At 39.0% G+C, this 27,960-nt stretch overlaps 2 protein-coding genes across 53 annotated transcripts in view; both read left to right on the forward strand.

The window, feature by feature from the left end:
- MAP4K4 (mitogen-activated protein kinase kinase kinase kinase 4) overlaps positions 1-3,433 on the forward strand; it is a 188,143-nt gene extending 184,710 nt beyond the window's left edge. For all 50 annotated transcript variants that reach the window (XM_054509933.2, XM_045885209.3, XM_054509938.2 and 47 more), the window contains one exon: positions 1,772-3,433. In XM_054509933.2, coding sequence (XP_054365908.1) covers positions 1,772-1,855 — 84 coding nt within the window. In that variant the 3' untranslated portion in view covers positions 1,856-3,433. The remainder of the gene's footprint in view (positions 1-1,771) is intronic.
- A 148-nt stretch (positions 3,434-3,581) lies between these two features.
- The window catches only part of IL1R2 (interleukin 1 receptor type 2), a 142,565-nt gene continuing 118,186 nt past the window's right edge, over positions 3,582-27,960 (forward strand). For all 3 annotated transcript variants that reach the window (XM_064572651.1, XM_064572650.1, XM_064572652.1), the window contains exon 1: positions 3,582-8,516. The gene's annotated coding sequence lies outside the window, so the exon portion shown is untranslated. The remainder of the gene's footprint in view (positions 8,517-27,960) is intronic.

Consider the following 27,960-nt stretch of genomic DNA (forward strand, 5'->3'; position numbering starts at 1 on the left):
TCTATTTTCTGTTTGCTTATAAGGGGACAAAAGATACTTACCTCCACCGAAATCATTATATGTTGGTTTGTTTGTGGTGGTTGTTTTTAACCCCATTAGGTAATCTGTGTGAGCTATGTTTGGGTTTAGGGACAGGGAAGGTTAAAGCTGCCAATTTAAATGAATGGGATTCTTTTGTGATTGGAAGGAAAGGAACCACCTTGCAAATTTGGGTAGGTAAAAGTTTCCTCTCCCCTGATATGCATCAGACCACTTGTCTGCTTCTGAATAGTAAAATAATTATAGTTCGCGTGTCAGAAATACCTAACCACATAAATCATTTTATGCAGAAGCATGAGCACCTCCTGCAGCTGAGACCCCAAGGCTTCAAAGCCCCATTTAAAACCTTTGGTTTTCAAAACTGGCCACATCCTTGTCTCCTCCAGGGCCTACTTTCTCCCTGGAAGCCCCTCCCTAAGCCAGCTTTGGAGTGAAGCAGCTGGATGGCCTTGGGTGTTGACCCATCCCACCTGCTTTGAGAAGGACCTCCTGGTGGGCCTGGCCTTTACCAAGCCCAACTTTCTTTCTCATCCATCCACCTGGATGGAAAGCCTCTGCCCACCTGAGGCAGCCCATTGCAGCCTTAGGAATTTGCCTCTTAAGAACGTTTCCACCTCTTGCTTCACATTAAAATATATTAAATATCCTAGCCACTGGCCCACTGATTGACTGCTCAAATTAAATTTAAAAATTCGGCTTGATAAAGGAGCTGTAGATCTGTCCTTGGGTGGTCCTCCTGCCTAACTACCTGCTCACTAAATAAGCTACATCACCACCAGCCCACTTTCCTGCAATCCTATAGCTCATTTACTAATGGAGTTCACATTTTTTTCTAATAGTATCTCCCAAATTGTTTACCTTGAAACCCCATACAACCTCCGACCCAATCCAGGATTTTGCCAGCTTTTTGGCTTATATTTTCCTGAGTATATTTAATGTAGCCATAACTATAATATTCTTGGAACTTCGGGCATTTAGATATTTTTATTATTTATAATGTTACATCCCTTAAAGTCTATTAATAAAAGGCCCAAAAGTAAATTGTCATAATTTGACTGTAGAGTCTTGTGAAATAACTAATACATTTTAGCTTAGTTTTTTAAAAGAGAAAAGGCAGGGCCTGGGTGGCTCAGCTGTTAAGCGTCTGCCTTCGGCTCAGGTCGTGATCCCAGGGTCCTGGGATCGAGCCCCACATCGGGCTCCCTGCTCGGCGGGGAGTCTGCTTCTCCCTCTCCCACTCCCCCTGCTTGTGTTCCCGCTCTCGCTAACTCTCTCTCTGTCAAATAAATAAATAAAATCTTTAAAATATTTTTTAAAATTTTTTAAAAAAGAAAAAGCAGGTTGGTGAGGAGTCCTCTCCATTGCTCATTGTGTTTTCCCAGACACATTTATCTTTTAGATGTTATTAGCAGTGGAGATAAAAAGAAATTGCTCAGTTTCAGAACTAACAGTTTTTTTCTTTTGAGTTCTCACAATATGGCAGTGTTAGCCTTCTTAGTTGTAATAAAAATTGCCTACAGAGATGATGACTACTTATATATGATAAATTGATATCATCTCAGATTTTCTTTTGGAAAGGGCCTTTGGGCTTTTAAGCTTCCTGCATTTGGAGCTGTTGAGGTGGCAGTGGCTCTAGGTTATCTGCCTAGGAACTGTAGGAAGCATTGCTCCCGAGGACTGGGTTGTGTTTTCATGGTAAATCTCTCTCTCTTTTTTTCTCTTGCTTTTGCAGGTCTTCTTTGCCTCTGTTCGGTCTGGTGGCAGTAGTCAGGTTTACTTCATGACATTAGGCAGGACTTCTCTTCTGAGCTGGTAGAAGCAGTGCGATGAGGCTTGCTGGTCCCCAGAGTCTTCAGGATCCTGAGAACTTGGAATTCCTTGCAACTGGAGCTCAGAGCTGCACCGGTGTGGTCCAGGACAGCTGTGTGTGCGGACACCATGTGTGGGGTTTTTTGTTTTGTTTTGTTTCGTTTTGTTTCCTTTCTTGCACCTCTTACCAGTTTATCCCCCTTCTCTTCTTTTCCCTACTCAAAAATAAATCAAGGCTGCAATGCAGCTGGTGCTGTTCACATTCTACCATCAGGTGCTATAAGTGTTTGGGATTGAGCATCAGACCAGAAAGCAAATGCCTTCCCTTCAGCTCCAGAATTCCTTGTCTCTGAGTGACTCTGTCTTGTGGGTATGGAAGGTGGAGACTATGAACATGCCATTGGTTTTGTTGGAAGTGGGCACACGGAGGTGTAAAATGGTGGTCTAACGAGCAGTTTGCTGAAGCAGAGAGCAGATTTAATATAGTAACATTAACAGTGTATTTAATTGACATTTCTTTTTTGTAATGTGACAATATGTGGTCAAAGAAGAAGGTGCAGGTTTAAGAAGTTAATATTTATAAAATGTGAAAGACACAGTTACTAGGATAACCTTTGTGGGTGGGGCTTGGGAGGCAGGGTGGGTGGGTTAAGGGGGTCCCATTTTGTTTATTTGGATTTTTTTTTTTTTTTTTTTTTTTTTTTGGCTTGGCCAAAAACTCAGTCATTTTTCTGTGTACCAGGTTTTGCCTAAATCATGTGCAGATGGTTCTTTAAAAAAAAAAAAAAAAGAAAATGTGTGCATTTGTATAATGGCCAGAACTGTGTTGTGTGACAGTATTAGCACTGCCTCAGTTAAAGGTTTAATTTTTGTTTAAACCTAGAAGCGCGACAACAGTTTTACCACAGTCTGCACTTGCAGAGGAAAAGAAATTTTTCAACCACATGTTTATTTTTTTGCCTACCTCATTATTTGTAATGCATTAAGAGGTGGTTTAGTTGCTATGTTTTTTGGAGGAAAACATTAATGTTTAATTTAATCTTAATACCAAAACTATCAGATTGAAGTTTGACTGTTAATTTTGTCACAGGTTTCAGTAGGCACGAGAGAAATTGTCCCTGAAGATGGGAAATAGCCATATGGCTTCATCATGCTGACAGATGCAATCTGTTTTCTCAGTTCAGAGAGCAGAATGCTTTGTTTTCACCAGATGCACCATTAGTGGTTGATGGGCAACCATGGCCTGCAACATAAGAGGCCTCATTGTTCTCAATTCGGGGTTTGGTAGCAGACGGATGGTCATGTTAGAATAGTCACACAAACTGTTCGGCGTTGCAGGAACCTTTTCTTGGGGTGGGGGAGGGTTGGTGTTTCCCTTTTCTAAAAATGCAATGCACTAAAACTATTTTAAGAATGTAGTTAATACTGCTTATTCATAAGATGGCATCTTCCTGTGTTTTAGTTGTAATATCAAAGCCCTGGCTTTTCTCCTCTCCCTTGCTCTCTTGTTCTCTCTCTGTTTTTTAAACCAGTTTTACTTTATGAATATGTTCATGACATTTGTAATAAATGTCTTGGCTAATAATTTGTTTTATGGCTTCATGGTCACTCAATTCCTCTGAGACTGTTAATCTCTTGGTAAAGGAGCAATGCTCGGTGTCCTGGCTCTGCCAGCTTACTTTCCTCTGGCTGAGTTTGGAGTGGGAATATTGCGTGATGGTGGCTTCAGACTTTGTTTACCAAACAGAACTTGGTGTTTCCTAGGCTTAATCCTCCTTTGTGGTTAAGTTTCTTTTACAACATGAAAAAGGAAGATTTTCCTCCCAAAAAGATAACAGTCATTTGCACCTATCTGTCAAGGCTTTGCCCAGCATTCTCATCCTATTTGGCATCCACTTTGACCCCTATCATTCTCTTCCTCCTGGTTCAGCATCTTTGCCACAGGTTGTCCTGGAATTACAAACACCTAGCAAGAAATAGATATACTCACAGATGCAGAAACAATACAGATGTACCTACCCACAAAGACAAGATAAGCTGAGAAAGTCTTGCCCTCTTTTGAAAAGGACAAGGCATTGGGAAAGGTTTTCCCATCTCTAAGACTTTGGAGTGATGCTCCTGTCCAAAGCAGAGAGGACTAGTTCCTTTCTACTAATTTGTAGTTAACATAGAGAAGATTGAAGACTTAATCCCACCTATGGAAGGGACTTTGGAGATGGGCCAGATGCCATCACCACAGGAATTCAGTCAGAATCAAATTACTGTTGGTGATTTCCTGCATGTTTTGGCTTTTCGATTAAGATGAAATGTGCCACAGTGAACATGTGTGCACGCTGAGAGGAGAAATAACTCGATGGCTGGGTTGATTGTAGCCTCTCCCATGACTTCACGGACAGGTAAAGTTGAGCAGGTGTCTGGAAAACAACAACAACAACAACAAAAAACCCCACTAAACTTCTGATACCAACAAGGAAGACAGAAAAGACGGAGGCATCACAGTCTTACGTATACAGACTTGAAAGACTTGAAGCTGTAAGCCAAGGGGGGTGGCCAGATAAGACAAATGGTTTTTCATTGGAATTACTGCATAGTTAGAACTTGACAAAAACTGGATTTCCTTTCCGAGGTGATAGGGTCTGAGCTCAAGCCAGAATTGGGCCTGTCCGGCTCGTGCAGCAGCCAGAGGCCCCCCGACAGCACTCTGGTGGTGTTTGCATGAATGCAATCACGGCTGTCTCTGGGCTTAAGTTACCGGAGGTCAGACACCCATTTGTCCTGGGGCGGGGGCAGGGGGCAGGTTCCTGGTGTGTACTTTCCTTGCCTTCCCAGCCTCGGCACCTCGTAAACCAGATTGTGTTGCTGCAGCTTCATACAGGTGCTCAGTTAGGTTTCTCCATAAAAGATTATGAACAGGTGAAATGTCATTCTTCTAGAGAAGGGATGGTTGGTTTGTTTTTTTCCTTTAACAGGGTAGTGACTTCACAAAAGTGCCAAGATGGCAAAATTACAAAACAAAACAGTATTATGATACCATTAAATATGGAACATTAAACTATTTATATTTAGCACTGCTCTTCAAAACAAAATACAGATATGTCTGTAGGTGTAGTCAAAGCTTTAATAAGTAATACCTTTCTGTATTTAAATCAGAGTAACTCTGTATCGAGTACAGTGTCTTTTTCCTCATGCACATGTTATGTTGAAGAAAATGTTTACAAAAATGGTTTTGTTACACTAATGTGCATCATGTATTTATGGTTTATTTTTAAAGTGATTTTTTATTTTATTTAGGTTTTCGTCTTAGTTGCAGTCCGTTTACAGTGATTCATAATCCCTAATTTTGCCAATTATAAATTTGCTCAACAGTAATACAAATGACAGACTGCATTAAATTTACTAATCCTAGAGCTACAAAGCAGACTGGTGGCAAGTACGTGGCCTCCCCTCCCACCCCCCAGTGCTAACTTGTCTTATGTGTATTATGAAAATTACTGTTGGCCCCTCCCCCCTTTTTCTTTAAATAAAATAAAAATGACACCTATGTTAATGTGGCATGAGTTTCAAATATATTCTGATCCTTCAGAATGTTTCCTTTCCATATAAATCCATACTTTATGCATACCTCCACCCCTGGCTAGAGAGGGTGGCTCCATATCCTGCCATCTCCTGTAACAGGGTTGTTTGTTAAAGGTGAGCTCTTGATCATCATGTTCTTGAAGCCAAGAATGGGTAAAGCTGATCCCTAAAGAAGATGTAGGTTTTATTTTTGCAAGTCTGAATTGAATCAAAAAATAAAATAGCATGATGTCTGTATCTAATAGGACAATTGAAGTAGCCCTTCCTCAAATTGGCACCATCAATACTAACTTAAGCCTAGTAATTGGAAGGCCTTTGTGGCCAAGCCCTTAGCATGTGCCCCATTGATTTCCCCCAGAGATCTGGCAGGCTTGATCCCCATTGGATAGATGTGGGACCACATCACCATGATCAGCGCCTTGGCCAAGCCTCCAGGGTTGCAGAGGGTGGCCACACAACATTATCATAAATCAAATGTTTAGAACCAGCTCCTTTGTGCTTCATATTAGAAACATGTTATTTCTTTAAGGTGAAAATAAAATTGTAAATACCTAGGCCACCAAGTGAGTATGTTTTTTCTTTTCCTACTTGATATTTGTTGCAGCTGGTGGATGATTAGGAATAAAAATCTAGTGGAGGGCTAGTTGTCTTGGGACCATCATTCATCCCTCCTGTACCTAGTTCATCCTCCACTGCTGTGGTCTCACTTAAAGCAAGCAACCAGGATGAAATCAGCCCCTGTAACTGACACCAGCTCAATGTTTTGACATCACATTAAGGGTTCAGTGAAATTGCTACCTTCTCTGCCATCTCTGACTTCAACAACAACAGATGCCCGTGTTTCATTTGCTAAGTACATGTACCCTTGAACAACATGGGAGCTGGGGTCACCAGCCCCTTGTGCCATCCAAACTCTTGAGTGTAACTTTTGACTCCCCCAAAACTTAACTATCAGTAGCCTACTATTGATTGATCAGAAGCCTTACCAATAACATAAACAGTCAATTAACCCTATTTTATATATTTATATACCATATTCTTAAAGTAGGCTAGAGAAAAGAAAATGTTATTAAAGTAGTAAGGAAGAGAAAATACATTTGCACTCATGTACTGTAAAAAATCCACATGTAGGTGGATCCACACAGTTCAAACCTATGGTCAAGGGTCGACTGTAGTTGTTAGAAAGTAAAACTGAAAAAAAGAAAATGCAATTAAAAGTTGGGAGAAGTTATTACTACATTTTCTTATGGGAGAAATAACAGGTTCAGTTATAGGTTCTCATACCTGGTCTACTTCTTTCATCTTAAGATTAATCCTATTATATCCAGGTTTCAAAATCTTGGTGAAGCTGTCCCATCTCTGCCTCTGCCTTCCTTACCTTGTCTATGCTTACAGTCAATAACCTGTCCTGGTCTCTGATAACTGGATTGTTTTTGCTTACTCTTTGTTTCTGTCTGAATACAGGGCCTGCATATGAGCTAAGGTTGGCTCTCAGGGTTGACTCCCAAATGCTTCTCCAAATCTACCAAACATGTTGCTGGCGGTGAACAGGCCCTCAGAAATTCCTGGTGGTTTGCTTAAGTAGCATGAAATTAAAACCCTGATGTTAGTCCAAGGGGAAACCAGCACTCCTGTGCCCTGTGGGCCTTGTGAGGAAGTGCCCTGGTGTACACAGGTCCCAGGAAGGGTGTGGAGCGGTAGCTTATTGGGCACAGCACAAGGCCACCCAGTGCTATAACAGGCCATAATACTCACCAGTCCCTGCTGCTGCAGGTTGGCTTCCTATAATAACAGGACCCTTGATTCCTAGGTCCTATCTCCTAGTTTGCTTGATTATCGGAAATTTGAATTTGATGGTCCAGCTCAAAATGCCCCCTAGAAGTTCTGTGGAAAGATGTCAAGCTTGAGCAAGGCAATTCTGCCCCTTCCTTAAATTTGTTGAGATGTCAGACATAACTACAAACCTTAGAAACCAATATTACACAACTTTTTCATAATAAATGATACTAAATAATGCCTTGATTATTTTTTTAACAGCTTTACTGAGCTATAGTTCACATAACCGTACAGTTCAGTGGCTATTAGCCTATTCAGACCTGTGCATATATCACTACCACAATCAATTCTTAAACATTTTTTATTATCTTTGCTATTACCTCCTTGTCACCCCACCTCTTCATCCCCCTAAAGTTTTAGGCAACTACTAATCTTTTCCAATATGGATTTGCCTTTTCTGGACATTTCATATAAATGAAATCCTACAATGTGCATCCTTTATGACCCGCTTTTTTGATTTAGCAGAATGTTTTAGGATTTATCCTTGCAGCATGTATCAGTACTTCATTTATTTTTATTAGCATCCTTGGTTCTTCACCTTTGTCACTGGTGCCTGCCTTCAGCTTTAAAACCAACCACCTACCTCACTGATAGCCAACCGTGTTCTAGCCTCAAATGAAAACTGCAGAGTTAACCATCCACCCCACAGGGGAAGCAGGTGACAAGCGGCTTCAGAAATGGATTCCTGCTAAGGTGTGTTTTCAGTTTGAACTCTTAGAAACACAGTGATCCCCCCAACCACCGCCCTGGAGAGATCTTGATGCTAAACATCAGGCTCATCACAGGACAGGTACAGGGTGGTCAAGGTTTGGAATGGAGGACTGTTTGGGAAGCACTCCTACCTGCCCACAGAGAGCAGCTCTCCAACCCCCAGGAAGGTTGGGACTGGCAGGTGTTCTGCTTGTGTCCAAGGCCTGGATCAGGGTATGCAGCCGGTCCCTCTAACTTTTGTGTGCTCACCCCTAGGAAGGGACACAAAAGCTGGTATTGCTGAGCCAGATCCCTTTTTGTCATGGGAGAATACTTAAAACTCATATTTCAGAAGGGTCTTGTTAAGTTGGCTGCTCTTTTGTATCTTACTGGCATCAAGGACATTTCTTTGGTGTTGCCTCCTGGGAGGCCTTCTAATTGTCCTCCACTTTCCCTTGCAGTGTACATCGTTGAGTAAGCGTGGACACTAGTAACTTCTGGGAACTTGGTGGCATTTTGGTCAATCTAACAAGTTGAGCAACCACTGGGTGCTGAGCAGTCTTGAGGTATGGCTCTCTTTGGGGAAATGGAGGGGAGTTGTCTAAAGGGCCAACTTTGAAAATGGTGCCTAATATATTCTAGATGTTGAATGAAGCAGGGCCTTTAGTAATGGTGCATATGAAAAAGATTTACACTTACTAGCCTGAAAAGAAAAAAAAGGCAATGTGGCTGCCAAAAGGGCTGGTGTGAGTTCAGACTGTATGGCTAAAACTGAAGTGAGAGAAGAAGATGCCCCCATTGTGGTTAGGTTGCATTTGGTTAGATAATGCTTGTCATGAAATCTGGACCAGTTGCAGCCTTGGCTTGAGAGAGACCTGGGTGGGAAGGGCTCCATAAAGTTTTCATAAAGATTGGCTTAAAGAAAAGGTATGTTCTCCAAAAATAATTGGGAGAAGTAGTTATAGAAAACATCTAAAGATTGTTCAACTAAACAGTCCATTCTAGTTTTTTGCTAACAACGACAGCAAATATTTTGTGTGTATTTGCTATGCACCAGACATGTTCTAAGGACTTCTTACATATATCCTCTTAACCTGTAGAAGAAAAGATTCAAGTGGATACCCACTTGTTGACTTAAATTTATTTGGAGAGATAACAAATGCAGGATAGGTTGTTCTGCAAGGTGCCAACTGGTAGAGCTGGGAAAGGTGGGTTGAACCGTAGAGAGAATTTGTCTCCACTATGAAAGGCACCATCACAATTGTCCAGTAAAATGAAATGGGCACCTTGGATGCCTGGCCAAGCCCATGCCCTTGAGGCTGTTTTTGTTGGGATGTAGAGGAGGCCTCTTGCGGTGTTTTGGGATTAGGTACATACAAGGCTGGTTAACAGTCCATGAGCCATTTGAGAACATTCTTGAACCCATATACAAAATGGCTTTGGCACTCCTTGTAAACATGAATGCATTTTTCAAGCAAATAGATATTTAGGCAACAATCCTAAGAGTTCCTCTGGTCTGTGGCAGAAATGGGATAGGTAGTGGCAGAGAGAGGAACTTTGTCCAGGACACACTGATGTGTTCGTTGCCTCACAGAGCTCCTTCTCCGGGGCTTCTCCTGTGGAAGGCACACACAATGTTTGATCCCTCTTTCCCAGTAAGTGGCCACCACCCCAGTGAATGCTACAGCCATCACTTAAGACTCCTGCAGACTTTCCCACCTCAGAAGTGGGCAGGTTCTGCTGGACCTGAGACCAGGCAATGTTCTCTGTGATCTTGGAGGGCTTTCTGCATTTAGTCAACCCTCTAGGCTGCCAGATCCTGGTCTGTCTTGGGTTTTCATCCTTACCTAAACAGTGGAATGCCAGTATATAAAGCAGAGAAAAGAGGTGTCGATTTTAAATTCAAATTTATAACATCCTTCAAAGATGAAATAATGAAAACTGATAATGCTTTGCTCTTGGGGTTTATGGATCATAACTGTCAGTGTCTCTATCGCATTTCTTTTTCAGTTCTCTAATAAGGAGTTAATTCTGATGCCGGCAGGAGTATGATTGCCAGTTAGCCTTGCAAGAAAACAAACCAAAAAGTGTATGAAGTCAACAATGTGGGGACACTTTTTAGTGATTCATGGGTAGCAGCATAAGATGTGCACAAAAATAAGTGAACCTGGCAACACCAACTATTGTTGTGTTGGTCTCTAGTAGAAGATACACACTTGATTGTGCATGTTTTAATATATTTTATTTAACTTAGTATATATTTTATTTAACTCAGTATATTCCAAAACACAATTTCAACACGTAATCAATATTTTAAATAAAGGTATGGTTTGCATTCTTTTTTCATACTAAGACGGTGGGTATTTCACACAACACATCTCAGTTCTGATTAGCCACATTTTATGTTCTCAATAGCCACATGTGGCTAGTGGCTATCATTTTGGATGGTGCAGTGCTAGAGAGCCTTTATATACCTTATGGTAAGAATCTTTTGAGGTAAATATTGTTGCTACATTTTACTGGAGAAGAAACTGAAGTTCCTAGAAGTTAAATCCTACTGCAGGTCATTCTGGAGAGTCTGAATGGAGGAGCAAGAATTAGGACCTGGTCTGTTCATCTCCAAACTCTGGGTTTTTTTTTTTTTTTTTTAAATACATCGGTGCACATTATTTTGATTAAAAAAAAGTAGTTTTAAAAAACTTTAATTTTTGATTTTTTAATTTATGGTTTTATTTTGATTTTGATTTTTTAAAAATAATTTTAAAAAAACACTAATTTTTTTAAGACAAAGTTCCACAAAATGCTACTTGGGAAGAGGGGTTCTGGTCTATTTCACTCATTTGTATTTTCATCAAGAAACCTGAATTCTAGAAAAAAAATGGAGCACTGGGTGTTATATGCAAACAATGAATCATGGAACACTACATCAAAAACTAATGATGTAATGTATGGTGATTAACATAACATAAAATTAAATTAAAAAAAAAATTTTTTTCATTTATAAAGCTTTCGTTCCCTGGTTTATTAAAACAAATGTGAGATAGTCAAAGATAGGCAGACTACATCATTTGCAAAAATCAGGGGGCCAATTTGGCAATGTCTGATACCTAAGAAGACCTCATTCTTCCTGTGAGACTGACTTTTGGCGTGCTTTGACTTTCAAAGTCTCCCTGCCTTGGTGTTTCCTTCATTTCCTCCAGTTCATGGCCAAGGATCTCAGTGAGGTTTTTCGCATTGCCTACCCCTCCCACCCCGAGAAGTTGCATGCAGTGGGATCTGGGCAGCTGGGTGGCTGCTTTTCCTGAGGAAAGTGAGTGTTTTACACAGAACACCCTGTCTGGTGCCAGGAAACATGTTCAGTCAGGAACCTCTGAGTCATGTGACAGGAGTGACTAGGGCCTCATCCTGCTGAGAAATGAAGCTGTCAGAGATTTCTTGTAGTTGTGGGGAAAACCAGTTCCACCTTTATGTCCAGACACTGGTTCCTGCCGTTGCGTGGTCCATAAAAGAACGGGACCCGTGTGGTAGAAATTGAGAAACAACAGTAGCTCAATAATGGTGCACTCATGGCATACTCCTGTACAACCTAGTCATGGACAGTATTTTGAGTGCTCCATTCTTGAGTCATTCTGTTCTGTCCCCAAAATTTAGGATAGGTAGATATCTCCTGAGCATCCAGGTCATGATCTCCCTTGTGCTGAACTACAACCCCTTGCTTTAGTTTATATTCTTAATGCTTTGATGCCATTCTAGAGAATTTAGGTGCCGGTGTTTCTACCACGCTGTTTGTGTCGAAACCGTGGTTGTTGTGAATTAGATGTCACATAAGAGAGTGCTCATCCTGGAATCTGCCAGAATTAAGGGCCTATCATGTAGGACCAAACCCCTAGACCATATTATTCCCCAACATTATATAATCAAGTTCAGCTGTCTGAGAGCATATTTCTTACCTACATAAAACTGAAGCATCTGCTTCAAAATAACTGTTTTATAGATGCTTCAAATCAAGTGTTTTATAGTTTTATGCTCTAAATAGTTTATCCATTAAAATGTATTTATGAAGCACCATGCTTTGTACAAATCACTGTATAACATACGGAGACTGGTGTAAAAAGTGAAGGAAGAGGATCTAATTGTAGCTCAGGTTCCCAAAGGAAGTTCATTTTGAGGAACTAAAAAGACATGGCAGCCTCCCCGAAGTGCACGGAGACCCTGAGGCACACTGCAGAGAGTGAACCTCGGGCTCCTGTGAGACAGAAACAGAACAGCAAGGCTGTGCTGCCCTTCCAAGATGTGGACAATTCAGTCATCTAGATCAGTGGTTCCAGACCTTGAGCATGCATGCAACATATCCAGGGGGCTTGTTAAAAACACAGACTGTTGGGCCTTACCCCCGAGGCTCTGATTCAAGAGATCTGAGGTGGGGCCAGAGAATTTGCGTTTGTAACAAAGGTCCAGGCTGATGCTCCTGATCTAGGACCCCACTTTGAGAACCACACTGTTCTATAGAAATTGTTAAAACTATTGAAAACTGGGCGCCTGGGTGGCTCAGTTGGTTAAGCGACTGCCTTCAGCTCAGGTCATGATCCTGGAGTCCCGGGATCGAGTCCCGCATCGGGCTCCCTGCTCGGCAGGGAGTCTGCTTCTCCCTCTGACCCTCCCCCCTCTCATGTGCTCTCTCTCATTCTCTCTCTCTCAAATAAATAAAAAATAAAATCTTTAAAAAAAAAAAAAAAACTATTGAAAACTAAGGACAGTGAAAAATGCAGATCAGCACAGTAATTGGAGCCAAATTCCAAGATCAGATAGAAGCACAGAGAATTCCCAGAGGGGAGGGTTCAGACCAGACGGGTTGGAGGCTGTCACTTGCCCACACTTATTAAGCCTCATTAGAAAGTTCCTTAGTAAGAAGGAATCAGAGATTGACACCGGAATCTTTTGTCACCCCTGTGTCTTATTTTGTATATGTACATGTATTGATATAATATTTGCTTTGCTCTATCTGTTTTGGCTATGAACTGAACTGTGTCCCCCATAAAATTAATATGTTAAACCCCTAACCCCCAATGTGACTATATTTGGAGATAGGGTCTTTCTAGAAGTAATTAACATTAAGTCATAAGAATGGGGCCCTAATCCAGTAGGACTGGTGTTCTTGTGAGAAAAGGAAGAGACACCAAGTGCCCACACATGGAGAAAAGGCCATCTACAAGCCAAGGAGAGAGGCCTCAGGAGCCAGCAAACCTGCTGAGACCTTGATCTTGGACTTCCAACTGCCAGAACTATGAGAAAATAAATTTCTCTTGTTCAAGCCGCCCAGTCTATGGTCTTTTCTTTTGGTAGCCTGAGCAAGATAATATAGGGTGCAACCAAGGTGAGAAGGTGAGCTTCCTAGAGCAAGGGAAGGAGAAGCTTGGAAGGGGGCTCTGCAAGTGGAGACTCGTCCAGCTCCCAGCAGGTGACAAGAACTCTGAAGAGGTGAAGTGTCACAGGAAATGAGCACAAAAAGCTGAGGTCACAGTAGGCAGAGCCAAAGATCCCTAGGTAACAGACTCCACAGACTTGAACAGTGAGTATCTGCATCGGCTGAAGACTCAAGACCTATCTTCCATTTTCAGATGACATAAAAGCTCCAAAGATTCTGGTGAAGGGGGTGCCTGGGTTACTCGGTTGGGCATCCACCTCTTGGTTTCGGCTCAGGCCATGATCTTAAGGTTGTGAGATCGAGCCCCTACTCGGGCTCAGCACAGAGTCTGCTTGAGATCCTCGTGCTGTCCCTCTGCCTCTCCCCTGCTTGCTCATTCTCTCTCTAAAATAAACCTTAAAAAAAATGTGTCACTTATTGCTCTGAATGTTGTGATTAAATTCGTGTCTACTTTGTGATGTATTGAATAAACGATAAGCTAAGCTTATATAATACTTTAAAGTTTTTATAATGAAAAAATTTCAGTATGCACAAAAATAATAGAAAGATGGATGCCTGTGTATCCATTATGGTGCTTCAACTATTATCCATTTATAGCCATCTCTTTAATTTATTCTTTCACTCCACTTTACTGGTGGATTATTTTGAAGTGGTCCACAGACACCGTTACCATTTGACTCATAAATATTTCGGTATCCATTTCCTAATCCATGAAACCATTATACCTAAAAAGCTAACAAAAGTCCCTTAATGTCTTAAAATATCATACAGTATTCAAATCTCCCCGATTTTCTCAGGGATCTTTAACCATATGTTTATATCCGGGTCAGTGTAAATTTACAGTGATTGGTTGACACTTTTCAAAAAAAAAGTCAGGATTATTGATGCTCAGATGGTTCCGGCTTTGGCCAGTGTGAGCCTCTTCATGTTGGCCCCTGGGTGTTCTATACATAACTGTAGTGGTCTGTGATAGTTTTGCTTTCTGGTATTAGTAAGTTTCAGGCTCATTTTGTTCATTTTCTAGCTTAGCTCTGGTATCCCACATCTCTCTAGAAGATATGCACTCCTTTAAGTGGGACATGCTATTTTGTGACCAAATATGGTGCTGGTGTTGGGCATTGCTTCAAAGTTGGGCACTTTTGTAGGTCTATTCAATAGAAATACTTTTTTTTTTTAAAGATTTTATTTATTTATTCATGAAAGACAGAGAGAGAGAGAGAGAGGCAGAGGGAGAAGCAGGCTCCCAAGGAGCAGGGAGCCCGATGCGGGACTCGATCCCAGGACCCTGAGATCATGACCTGAGCCGAAGGCAGACGCTTAACCATCTGAGCCACCCAGGCGCCCAGAAATAATTTTTTTTTAGTAAGAGAAAATATATCATGAATTCATACTGAAATTCAGGACAATAGGTTATTTAATCTCTTCCATCTCAAAGTGTATATCTCCTTTCTCCCATCCTGAAAGTCCCCGCCAACAATATCATTCATTTGCTACAATGTATACACCAATGGCTCGGAATAATAACACCATCACCAACAATATGAAAACAATTCAGGTTTGTTTGGAGGTAGGTTTTGTTTTTGGTTTTTGTCCTTAGAGCAGTCATGCCACCAACTTGATTTTATATTTTGCTTTGGATTTGGGAGGATTGCTTTAAAATTTTAATATATTTTTTTTTGATAATTATGTGGAGTATTACCTTGTTCCAAGTGAAATATACAAGAAAAAATGTGTTCAGAGAATTTCCTCCATTCAGTTTCCCTTTTCCTTTATAGTAACCATTTTGGTTAGTTTCTGGTTTATCCTTCCACTTAAAAATGTATAGGCAAATGTGTTTGTATATTTGTATTTATCCCATACCCCTCACATTTCTCCACCTTGCTTTTTTCATTTAATCCCAGAGATCATAGCCATATAATTAAAATATTTTGCACTCTTTTAAACCTTTTTGTGGTGTTATTTACATACCAAAAAATACACCCATCTGAAAGTTACAGTTTGACGAGTTTTAGTATATTTATGCAGTAATGCAGCCATCACCACAATCTAGTTTTAGAACATGTCCGTTATCCTAGAAGGTCCCTTCCTGTCCCCTTGCTTGTCCGCCCACGTTGGTGCCAGCAAAGATGATCTCTTTCACGTTGCTATTGACAGCTGCAAAGTATCCCATTGTGTGCATGTACCGTCCTTTATTTAGCCAGCCCCTACAATCCTTCAGTGAATAGCCTTAGGCACGTGTTTGAATTTTTGCCAGTGTATCTTTGGAATAAATTCCTAGAAGTGTTTCTGAGTCAAATTGTCAGTGAATATGCAATTTCTCTAAAAAAAATGCCAGGTTTTCCTTTTGAAGTGGTTCTGTTTGGCATTACCACCAATAATGTATGACCGTGACCATTTCCCTCCAGCCTCACCAACTGAGTAGATTGTTAAACTTAGAAATTGTATCTCAATATAGTGTTAATATTCATTCCTCTTCCTAAAAGAAGGCTGAACATTTTTTCAGGAGTTTAAGGGCCTTTTGCATTTTGTGTGTGTATGAGATGTCTGCTTCTATTCCTTGTCCATTTCTCTATTCTTATTTTTAGAATCTATATATTAGAAATATTTTTGATAAGTTGCAAATATTTTTTTCATCATTTTACATTTCTAAATTTTTTTTGCTCTGGATAAAACGTTTTATTTTTTTGTGGTCAATGATCAGTTTTTCCCCATATTTCTTCTGGATTTTGAGTCAGGAAAAGCTTTCCCTGTCCTGATTGTGGAGGAATTTGCTCCTCTTTGCTTCTAGTATTGATATAGTTTATTTTTAAGAAAAATTTTTTTTTAGATTTTATTTATTTGAGAGAGAGAGAGAGACAATGGGAGGAGTGGCAGAGAAAGGGAAAGAATCTCAAGCAGATTCCCTGCTGAGTGTGGAGCCTGTCACGGGGCCCCTCTCACGACCCTGAGATCATGACCTGAGCTGAAATCAAGAGTTGGACACTTAACCAACTGAGCTACCCGGGCGCCCCTCCTTTTTTTATTTTTTAACATTTTATTTTCTGATTTGTCTGGATTTATTCTGATGTGCGGTATGAGGAACAAATCTGATTTTTATCTTTTTCTGTGTGGTTATCTTGATCTCTCATAACATGTATTTAAACCCCAGCTTATCTCCACTGATCTGAGATGCCATCTGTATCATACACTAAATTTTTATACATAATTAGGACTATTTATGGATTTTCTGTTTCATTCTATTTATGCATAAATGCCATAGTTTTAATGGTAGAGATTTTATAATTTGTTAAAATGTTTTTTTCTTCATTTATCAACTTTAAATATTTATCAACTCCTTGTTAAGAAAAGCAAGGTTTCACCTCATTAACCTCATTTCTTGTTCCTCCGCCCAGCTTTTCAGAATATATGTTTTTCTTCTTCTACCAGTTACATTTTAAATTTAAATTAATGGTTAATTCTAAAAAAAAAAAAAAAAACTTTATTGGGATATAATTTACATACACTAAAATGTAAACATTTTAAATGTATGCTTTGAGGAGTTCTGACAAAATTATATACCTGTGTAACTACCAGCACAAAATAACATGTAAACATCACATTTTTTGGTTGCAGCAAATTTAGTATGTGTTAATTTCTCAAGGAGTAAGATGAGGGCATTAGTCCCATGCCCTGTCCTTTGCCACTTTTCCTTATCTTCTACCTCTCAAAGTTCGTATGTGTAATTTTTTTTTTTTTTTTTACAATTTCACACTTAATAACATTTGAATTGTTACTATACTTAAATATTCCATGCTTTGTCTATGGGTTGATTATGAAATTTGAAAAATAGAATGTAGTATTTACATTATTCCAACTCTAAATCTTATTCTCTGCCTAGTCAAGGGGTTGCTGAAACTCCTTTTCCCTCTTCACAGTCAAATGTTAGGACCTTGATACCACTGAAAACAGGGTATTTCTGATATCTAGATCAAATGGAATATCTTCTTCAGTCCTCTATTAATTGCTCACACCATGATTCATATTTTAACCATGGTTTTTCTAGATAGAATGTTTTTTTCTAGAATCCTGAAGTGCCTTTAAAAAAAAGTCTCATCTTCCAAAACATCCAGGCTTTCACTGATACCAACTACAGAATGCAATCCGCTTTTCTTAGAGATATCCTTTGTAGACCATCACAACTTCCTACTCTAGCCTGGACTGGTTGCTATCTAGGACTGCCAGCCAATTCTCTGTCTGGGGCTTCCCTTCACTAATCACTGCCCCTCCTCCTACCTGGGTTATACTAACTGCTTTCTGGATTTCATTTCCTTCTCTTTCTTGTTTTCCTTCCTTATTTTCTTGAAGCATATCCTTGAGTAACTTCCTCAGAAAGAACACATGGGAAGACAACTTTAGGTCTTTGTCTTTCTGAAAATGTCTGTATTCATTCTATCTCATATTTGATTGATAGTTTGCCTGGGAATAAAATTCTATACTAACAAATTTCCCTCAGAATTGAAAAGTTATTGTTCCACTGTCTTCTATAATTTGATTGTTGCTGATGTGAGAACCTGTATCAGTATGATCCTCATTCCTTGGTACTTAAAATTTTCCCCCTCTGGAAGCATCTAGGATTTTTCTTTTATTCTTTGGTGTTCTGAATATAGTAGATCACCACCACCACCACCAATTGGTGATTTCACCTTCCATGGTCAACTGCAGTCCAGAAGCAGAAGATCCTCCTTCTGACATATCACCAGAAGGTCAATAGTACCCTAATGCTACATCACAATGCCTTACATCACTCACCTCACTTCATTTCATTGTGTAGATATTTTATCTCACATCATCACCAGGAGATGGGTGAGTACAGTACAATAAGATTTTGAGAGACCACATTCACATAACTCTTATTACAGCATATGATTATAATTGTTCTACTTTAATATTAGTTATTGCTGTTAATCTCTTACTGTGCCTAATTAAACTTTATCATATGTATGTATAGGAAAAAACACAGTATATATTGGGTTTGGTACTATCCACAGTTTCAGGCATCCACTGAGGGTCTTGGAATATATCCCCTGCAGATAAGGGCTGTGGCTACTGTACTCATGAGTCTTCTTTCATTTCAATTATCCTTTTAGTGGTCCCTTTCAATCTGAAATCTGGTGACATTGTGTAACCCTGGAACATTTTTTTCTATTATTTGGTTTCCTACTTTCACTAACTGACACCACAGGAACTCCTATTAATTGGATGGTCTATGGTAGATTCACGATCTCATTTTTTTCTTTGTCTTAAAATATTTACATTGCCTTTCTGCTTACTTACTAATTTTTCTTGACTTTGACTTTCAGCCCGTATACTGATTTTTTTCATTTTAACAATCATATGTTGTTTTTCTAAGCACAGGTAAAGGAATCAGGTAATGATGGAATAGCATGTTCCAGAACACCGAGAACAACTAGAAATGCTATAAAAAAAAAATACCAATCAAATCGGTTTGAAAGCTATTAATGCAGACAGGACTTAAGGGGCCATGATGCTATAGAGAAGGAGTTGCATATAGGTGAGCCCAGTATTCTTAGGCATTTGCTAATTTGAAAATGGTTTAACTCCAAAAGCAGGAAGTCACTACTGAGAGGCTGGGAAGTTGAGTTGAGCCTTTGGCAACCTCTTAGTAACTAGAGAGATGAAATGTAGACGTCAGAGCTACCAAAGCAGCCAAGAGTCTAAGGTCCCAGAGAAAGAGAAGCTACATTGACATGAACTCAACATTTTGTTCCATGTTTACCTCAGACATTTGCTAATTCATAAGAAGTATAGGCACAAGAAACTAAAAAGCTGGAAGACTAAGCAGAGCTTTTGACAGTTTTAGGAGTCTGGGGAGGCAGTTCAGTTAATGGCCCACTAATTAAGAGAGGCTGGTAAACATCGCAGGCTTCCACTGGTACCATAGAAAGGCTACACTATAGGATTAAGAGCAAATGAGAAAAAGACCAGTCTTCCCAAAAGACTAAAACCTGACTTTGAATTAACCAAATTTCAGACTGGATAAGATGATGTGTTCCTACTCTAACTGCTACCAGAAAGCAAACTATATTCTCTGTGGAGGAAGATAACATTAGTGGATCTCAATTTTGGTCTCCAATTTTTCTATATACAATGTTCAGCATGAAATAAAAATTATCAGACAGTTCAAGAATTAACAAAAAATAAACCAAAGTAGGAAAAAGAATTATAGAAAGACTTACAGATGATGGCAAATATTGCAGTTATATTGGATTATTATCATGTTCAGTAAAATAGGTGAAAAGATTGAAAATTTCTGTGGAGAACTGGAATCAATGAAATAGAATCAAATGGAAATATAGTAACAGAAATTACTGCTAAAAATTCCATGAATGTAAATAAAACAACCTACAGAGTATGAGAATATATTTGCAAATCATATATCTGATAAGAGGTTAATAACCAGAATATAAAAGAAACTTTAGTAACTGAATAACAACAAATATAACTCAATTAAAAAGTGTGCAAAAGGCCTGAATAGATATTTCTCCAAAAATACACAGATGGCCGATAAGCACATGAAAAGTTGCTCAACATCACTATTCATAAGGGAAATGCAAATCAAACCACAATGAAGTATCACTTCACATTCATTAGGACAGCTACAAAAACAAAATAACAAACATTGTCAAGGATGTGGAGAAACTGGAACTTTAATGCATTGTTGGTGGGAATGTAAAATGATGCACCTGCTGTGGCAAATAGTATGATAGTTCTACTCCCAAAATAAAAATTAGTATATGGTCCAGCAAGTCTTCTGAACATATACCCAAAAGAATTGAAAGCAAGGTCTCAAATATTTGTACATCCCATGTTCATAGCATTATTCATAACAGTCAGCATTGGTGGTATAGTGGTTAGCATAGTTGCCTTCCATAACAGTCAAAAGGTAGAAGCAACTTAGTATCCATTGATGGATGAATAGATACACAAATGTGGTATATCCATAGAATGGAATATTAACCTTAAAAAGAAGGAAATTCTGGTCCATGTTATAACAGGGATGAACTTTTAGGACATGCTAAGTGAAATAAGCCAGTCAAAGACAAATACTGTATGGTTTCACTTACATGAGGTACCTGAAGTAGTTAAGTCCATAGAGACAGAAAGTAGAATACTGGTTGCCAGGAGCTGGCAGAATGAGAGAATGGGAAGTTATAGTTTAATGTGTACTAAGTTTCAGTTTTGCAAGATAAGAGCTCTGGAGATTGCACAACATTGTGAATGCACTTAACATTATTGAACTATACACTTAAAAGTGGTTGAGATGGTTAGAGAAAAGGGAACCCTCATGCACTATTGGTGGGAATGTAAATTGGTGCAACCACTGTGGGAAAAAGTATAAAGTTCTTTAAAAATTACAAATAGAATTACCATATGATTCAATAATTCCACTACTGGATACTTACCCCAGAAAAAAAGCAAATAATTTGAAAAGATAAGTACAGCCCTATGTTTACTGCAGCATTATTTATGCTGGCCAAAATATGGAAGCAACCTAAGTGTCTATTGATAAATGAATGGATAAAGAAGAGGTGGGGTACATACATGCAATGGAAAATTAGCCATAAAAAAGAAGGAGATCTTGCCATTTGTGATGACATGGATGTATCTAGAGAGTATTATACTGTGAAATAGGAGAAAGACAAATATATCATTTTGTTTATATGTGGAATTTTAAAAAAACAAAAACAAAAAACCAGAATCATAGAGAAAAAACTGGTGGTCACTGGTGGCTTGGGGGGGGGGAAATTAAGAGGTACAAAATTCCAGTAATAAATAAATCATGGGGATGAAAAGTACAGTGTGGGGAACATAGTCAATAATATCGTAATAAGGTTATAAGGCAAAAAATGGTAACTAACTGTCGTGAAGATAGCATAATGTGTAGAATTGTTGGGGCTTTATGTCATACACCTAGACGTAGGTGTTTTGTTTACATAAGTAAAATTTACCATATGAAAAATAGTTAAGATGTTTAAATACTAAAAAAAAACCCAAAACACACACAAAAAAACCCACAGATGAATTTAATGACAGGTTAGATATAGTAAAATAGAGGTTTAGTGGTGTGGAAGATAGGTCAATAGAAAATATCCATAATTAGAGAAGAGCCATGGAAAATACAGAAGCGAGCATATGAGATATATGGAACAGACATAATGTAGAAGTCTAACAATCATGGAGACTGGAGTCCCTGAAGAAGAGGAAAGTGAGAATGGGGCACAAGCAGTATCTGAAGAGATTGCAGGTAATGATATTCCCAAATTGATAAAAAGATGTTAAGTGACAAAGTGAGGAAGCTCTATAATCCCCACACAAGAAAAACACACCTAGGCACATCATTATAAACCTGTTGGAAACCAGGTAAAGAGAAAATCTTTAAAAGAGTAAAAAAAAAAAAAAAAAAAAATTGCACTCCATCCTCATTATTTCTAGTTTCCATATTTGTGAATTTGCCTCCTTGTTAAAATTCATTTGTAACCTAAAAGTCCATATTCATGTTGCTTTTACAGACATGCATAGAGCAGCAAAATATTTGAGTTATCCCAATGCCCTAAATGTCTTAGAACCACTAATGTTTTTACTGTCACCATAGTTTTGCCTTTTCCAGAATCTCATAGAGTTGGAATCATACAGTATATAGCCTTTTCAGACTGTATTCTTTCACTTGGTAATTTCAGATTCCTCCATGTATTTCTGTGGCTTGATAACTCCTTTTTATTGCTGAGTGATACTCCATTGTGTAGATGTACTACAGTTTGTTTATTCACTTTTTAAAAAAGGATTTTATTTATTTGAGAGGGAGAGGGGGAGAGGGAGAAGCAGACTCCCACTGAGCAGAGAGCCTGACGTGGAGCTCAATCCCAGGACCCCAAGATCATGACCTGAGCCGAAGGCAGACACCCAACCAACTGAGCCACCCAGGCACCCCTAGCTATTCACTTTCTGAAGCACATCTGAGTCATTTCTAATTGTTGGCAATTAAGAATAAAGCTGCTATAAACATTTGTATGCAGGTTTTTGTGTGGAGGTAAAGTTTTCAATTCTTTTATGTAAGTACCAAGGATCATGGTAGCTGGATTGTATGGTAAGAGTATTTTTGGCTTTGTAAAAAGTGCCAAACCCTTTTCCAAAGCGGCTGTACAATTTTGCATTCCTGCCTGAGATGAATGACAGTTCCTATTACTGCACATCCTCATCAGCATTTGGTCTTATCAGTGTTTTGGATATTAGCCATTCTAATAGGTGCATAGTAGTATCTCGTTGTTTATAGTATTGTGTTTTTAATTTGGGGTTCCACATCCTTTTTTGTACATAGTAATGTGATTGATATTTATGGCTTACCTTGTATCCTGCAACCTTTGTTTTTGTTTTTTTTTGTTTTTTTGTTTTTTTAAAGATTTTATTTATTGATTTGAGAGAGAGAGAGAGAGAGCGAGCATGAGAGCACGAGTGGGGAGGAGAGGGAGAAGCAGACTCCCCGAGAGCAGGGAGTCCAATGCAGAGCTCAATCCCAGGACCCTGGGATCATGACCTGAGCCAAAGGCAGATGCTCAACAGACTGAGCCACCCAGGTGCCCCTATCCTGCAACCTTTGTAAAGTCACTAGTTCTGGAAGGTTCTAGAAGGTTACAGTGTAGATTCTCTGAAATTTCTATGCAGAACAACCATGTCATCTGCAAGTAGGGACCGTTTTATTTCTTCCTTTCAAATCTTTATGCCATTTCTTTCTTTCTTTCTTTTTAAGATTTATTTATTTGAGAGAGAGAGTGCGAGCGGGAGGAGGGGCAGAGGTGGAGGGAGAGAGAGAAGCTCAAGCAGACTCCCTGCTGAGTGTAGAGCCCATCGCTGGGCTTGATCTCACGACCCTGAGATCACAACCTGAGCCAAAATCAAGAGTTGGACACTCAACCGACTGAGCCGCCCAGGCGCCCCTATGCCATTTCTTTTTATAGACTTATTGCAGTGGTTAGAATTCCCACTAATATACTGAATAAGAGTGGTAGAATGAACATTCTTGCCTTGTCCCTAATCTTAGAAGGAAAACATTCAGCTGTTTATCAATTATGACATTTGTAGATTTGGTTGTAGACGTTTTTCATCAAGTTGAATTAGTTTCCCTTTATTCCTCACTCAGAATTTTTAAATCACAAATGGATGTTGCCAAACCAATGTTTAGGAGGTGAAATTACTGGTAATGCTTATATTTGACAAGAATAATGTTTCAGGGCACCTGGTTGGCTCAGTCAGTTAAGTGTCTGACTCTTGGTTTCAGCTCAGGGTCCTGAGATCAAGCCCCACATGGGTTCCCAGCTCAGCAGGGAGTCTGCTTGTCCCTATTCCTCTGCTCCTCTCTCTCTCTCTCTCTCTCTCTGGAATAAATAAATGTAATCTTAAAAGGAAAAAAAGAATAAAGTTTCTTCCACTCTGATTCACTGGAAAAATAAGAATGAATTAAAACCAAAGCATGTAAAAGGGAAAAAAGTGATAGAAGCAGAAATCAGTGAAATTAAAAACATGAAAAGAATAGGAAAAAATGAAACAAAAACTGGTTTATTGAAAAAATCAAAATTGATAGACCTCTAGCCACACTGACCAAGAAAAATAGAGAAAACACAAATTACCAATACTGAGAAATAGTGTATACCACTAAAGACCTTAACTAACATTAGAAACTTGACACAGGTGTTCTATAACTAACTCTATGATGGTAAATTTGACAACTTAGATGAAGAGGACCAATTTTTTTTTATTCTTATGTTAATCCCCATACATTACATCATTAGTTTTAGATGAAGTGTTCCATGATTCATTGTTTGTGCATAACACCCAGTGCTCCATGCAGAATGTGCCCTCCTCAATACCCACCACCAGGCTAACCCATCCTCCCACCTCCCTCCCCTCTAGAACCCTGTTTGTTTTTCAGAGTCCATCGTCTCTCATGGTTCGTCTACCCCTCCGATTTCCCCCACTTCATTCTTCCCCTCCCGCTACCTTCTTCTTCTTCTTTTTTTTTTTCTTAACATATATTGCATTATTTGTTTCAGAGGTACAGATCTGAGATTCAACAGTCTTGCACAATTCACAGCGCTTACCAGAGCACATACCCTCCCCCGAAGAGGACCAATTTTTGAATGACAAAAATGGCTAAAACTCAGGAAGAAATAGAACAACCTGAATAGTCCCATACCTACTAAAGAAATTGAATTTGTAGTTAAAAACCTTCCCACAAACCAGAACAACCACTATAGAAAAACCATAGAAAGTAATACTCTCAAAATCACTATAAATAAGTCAAGATAAAGTCTTTAACAATATGTAACCCATTAGTAGGCAAGAAAAAAAGAAACAGAAGACCCAAACAAAAAAGAATAAAATTGCCCAAAGTGCTAATATCAATGGTAACCTTACACTGGGATCTCTGGGTGGCTCAGTCAGTAAGCATCCGACTCTTGATTTCTGCTCAGGGTCATGATCTCAGGTCATGATCTCAGGGTCATGAGATTGAGCCCTGTGTTCGGCTCCATGCCCATCATGGAGCTTGTTTAAGATTCTCTCTGTCCCTCTCCCTCTGCCTCTCCCCCACCCACTGCTCCCTTAGACTCTCTCTCTAAAAAAAAGAAAGAAAAAGGAAACACACATATATGATACTTATATTTATGACAAAAGTCCAGAGTGGTGGGGAAAAAGAGTTCTCTTCAGTAAATACAACTGGATCACTTCTATAGCGATATGTGAAAAAATACCCATTCCTCACATAGTACACAAAATCAATTCCAGATAATTGTTGTTCTATTGGTGAAAGGTAAAGCAATTCTAAAGCATAATATGGAAGAATTTTGAGTTTAAGGCAAGTAAAGATTTCTCCAATAAAATACAGAAAGCATTATATATTGTTTTCTTGAGCTCTTTACAGATTTTCACAGCATCCTCTTCTTGTTTTATGGATGTAATATCTTCTCCAGTGATATAAATTCGAATCTTTTAACTTAGTTTTCCAAGACCACCTTTTTGCTTGTTTACTTTTTCACATTTCTGGCGTCCACATATGTCTGATGGTTCTAAGTTTTCCTAGGACTAGATACTTACAGGTAGCAGATGTAAGTTTCCTTTGCTGTTGTGTAAGTAGGTTTGTTTCTTCATTGGTCTGAATGGGAAAGCTGATGGGGAGCTCTGGGTACATGGCTGGATGGACAGCCCTTTGGCTGGGAATCTCCAAAATGTCAGGATTCCTAAACCATTAGCCTGTCATCACAGAACCAGACCCATTTCTCTAGAAGCTTTCTGGCTTCTTTCCCTGGTGATAAACACTGGACTGCCAGGCCCTTGGAACCTTGCCACCTCTGGGTCCAAAGCGCCCTAAGTTTCTCCAGGGATGTCTCTTCCCTAACCCTCTGTGGCCCTCTTTTGTATAAATTTGCCTCTGGCTTCCTCCACTGGACTTCTCTCAGCATCATGCTCTCATCCACTTCTCTTCTCCCAGAAGAATGTGAAAATCTTTAATCTACTGAACACCCCTTCCTTTATTCATTTCTTTTGTTATTATTGTTGTTATTCAATGGTAGCAAGTGAAGGAAAATAGATTTTGTCAAACTACCCTCTTAAAATGGGAACTTCTAACTTTTAACTCACTTAACTTAGTGTTTGCTAAAATTATTCGGACATAATATCCTATTAAATTCCAAATGGAACATATATTTAGAAACCGTGTTATATATGGATTTGAGGGGATTATGGGAAGGTTGATCAATCTGACTATGGGAATAAAATTTCTTGTGTCCTTTATGACGAAAACCATGTCAGTATCCCCACATGTAGAATTTTTTTTTTTTTATTGTACTAAATGTTTCAGTAATACAGCTTAGGCATCCTGGTGTTCACAAGCCCTGGGGTGTGAAATCTTATAACTGAGTACTTTTCCAAGTAGCAAAATGAATCTAAAAATGTTTCAAGGAAAACCCATGTTCTGTCCACTAGTACTCAAGTCTCTTTAGGGCAAGAAGCCTGGTTAACCTTCACATCCTTCAGAAAAGTTTCCCAACTCATCTGTTCACTTATCACTTCTCTTCATTTATCTCTCTGCCTTCAGCCTGCCACATGGAAAAGCACAACACTGGGCTCTCCTCAGAAAATATAATCTCAACCTGTCAGCTATGCAACTTCTGCTCAAAATCCAGGCTGAGTAAAAACAGTCTGAAGGAAGATCATCTAAAGTAGTGTTTCCTAAACATTGTTCTGTGAAACACTGGCCCTGCCAGATATCAGCAGGTCCTTAAGGATCAAAGAAGTTCCATGATTAACCAAATGCACAATTGCATATTAAAGGGTCTGAAAAGGAAAGCCCCATAGGAACTACTGTGTTTAACTTCTTTTAAACCAGACTTTCCCCAACAGTATTCGACTCTGGAACCTTTCCTCAGGGGTTTTTACCAGAAGCACACATAAGAAATCCACTTCTCCATTTGTTACACAATGTTGCTGGAAAAAAATCATCTCTTGTGATACTTGTTGTCCAAAACACTCCACAAAACAAGTGTCTTTCTGAGTTTGTGTGAAGTGGGGGGTGGGAACAGGGGCACTTTACCCTTTCTGATGAGCAGAACCATGTAACTTGTTCCCCTTTTTTTCTCGAGGAAACTCTGAGTCAAACTTGATATTCAGTCTTAGTAAAGATATCGGTTTCTGTGATTAGCATATTTACTTCCTTCCTCTTTCCATATTCTTATTGTTTTGATTTTATTTAATCCTGTTACTATATCCTTTGGTAAACCCTCTCAAAAATATTCTAGGAACAGTTAAGACCAAAAAGTGTTTCAAAGGGCTAAGAAAGAAAACCTGACCAAAATGACATTTAGTGTTGATAGATGATAATGTAATATTTATGATCATATAGATTCAACAATACAATCATAGTCTAATCACACATTGTGACAACTTTCCCAGGACTTCAAAAATTTTTGTGTGGATTTCAATTGTAAGAAAATATTGGCTTTAAAAAATAATTACTATCATGTTGTTGTGCCATAGTGAAGTACTTGATAACAAAAAGAAAAACCTCAGAGAAACTATAGTTTTATATTTCCATGACATGGGGGGATGTGGACACATTTAAGAATAGACAAGTTTTATTTCAAAATGCAAATTCATCATCAGAGGAGGTTGGCTGTTTCCCTAGGCTTCGTTTGAACATATTACCTCATCTAGGACACATATCATGCTGTTCTTAGGAAATGTCTTCGGTTGGCTTTTTAAGTGACAATGCACAATCCTGCTAATGGGGGAAGGGAAGAAACGAGGGAAGAAGAGGATTCAGAACTGAGGTCTTCAGTGACACACATCCCTTAGAATTTATGTTGAGTTATATAATTAAGCTACTTTCCCCCTAACATTAATCATGATGTATGGGTGGGGAGGGAAACTAAACACCTTGGTAGTATGATAATAGTTAAATAAGTTATGGTGGAATACTGCAAAATCAAGAAAACTGAATTTTAAAAAATACTTAACAGTTTTAATGCAGCTTTAAG

The sequence above is a fragment of the Mirounga angustirostris genome, unplaced genomic scaffold (assembly GCF_029215605.1).
Source record: "Mirounga angustirostris isolate CCGP_5_RB_7025 unplaced genomic scaffold, mMirAng1.0.hap1 SCAF_10, whole genome shotgun sequence".
NCBI classification, from domain to species: Eukaryota; Metazoa; Chordata; class Mammalia; order Carnivora; family Phocidae; genus Mirounga; species Mirounga angustirostris.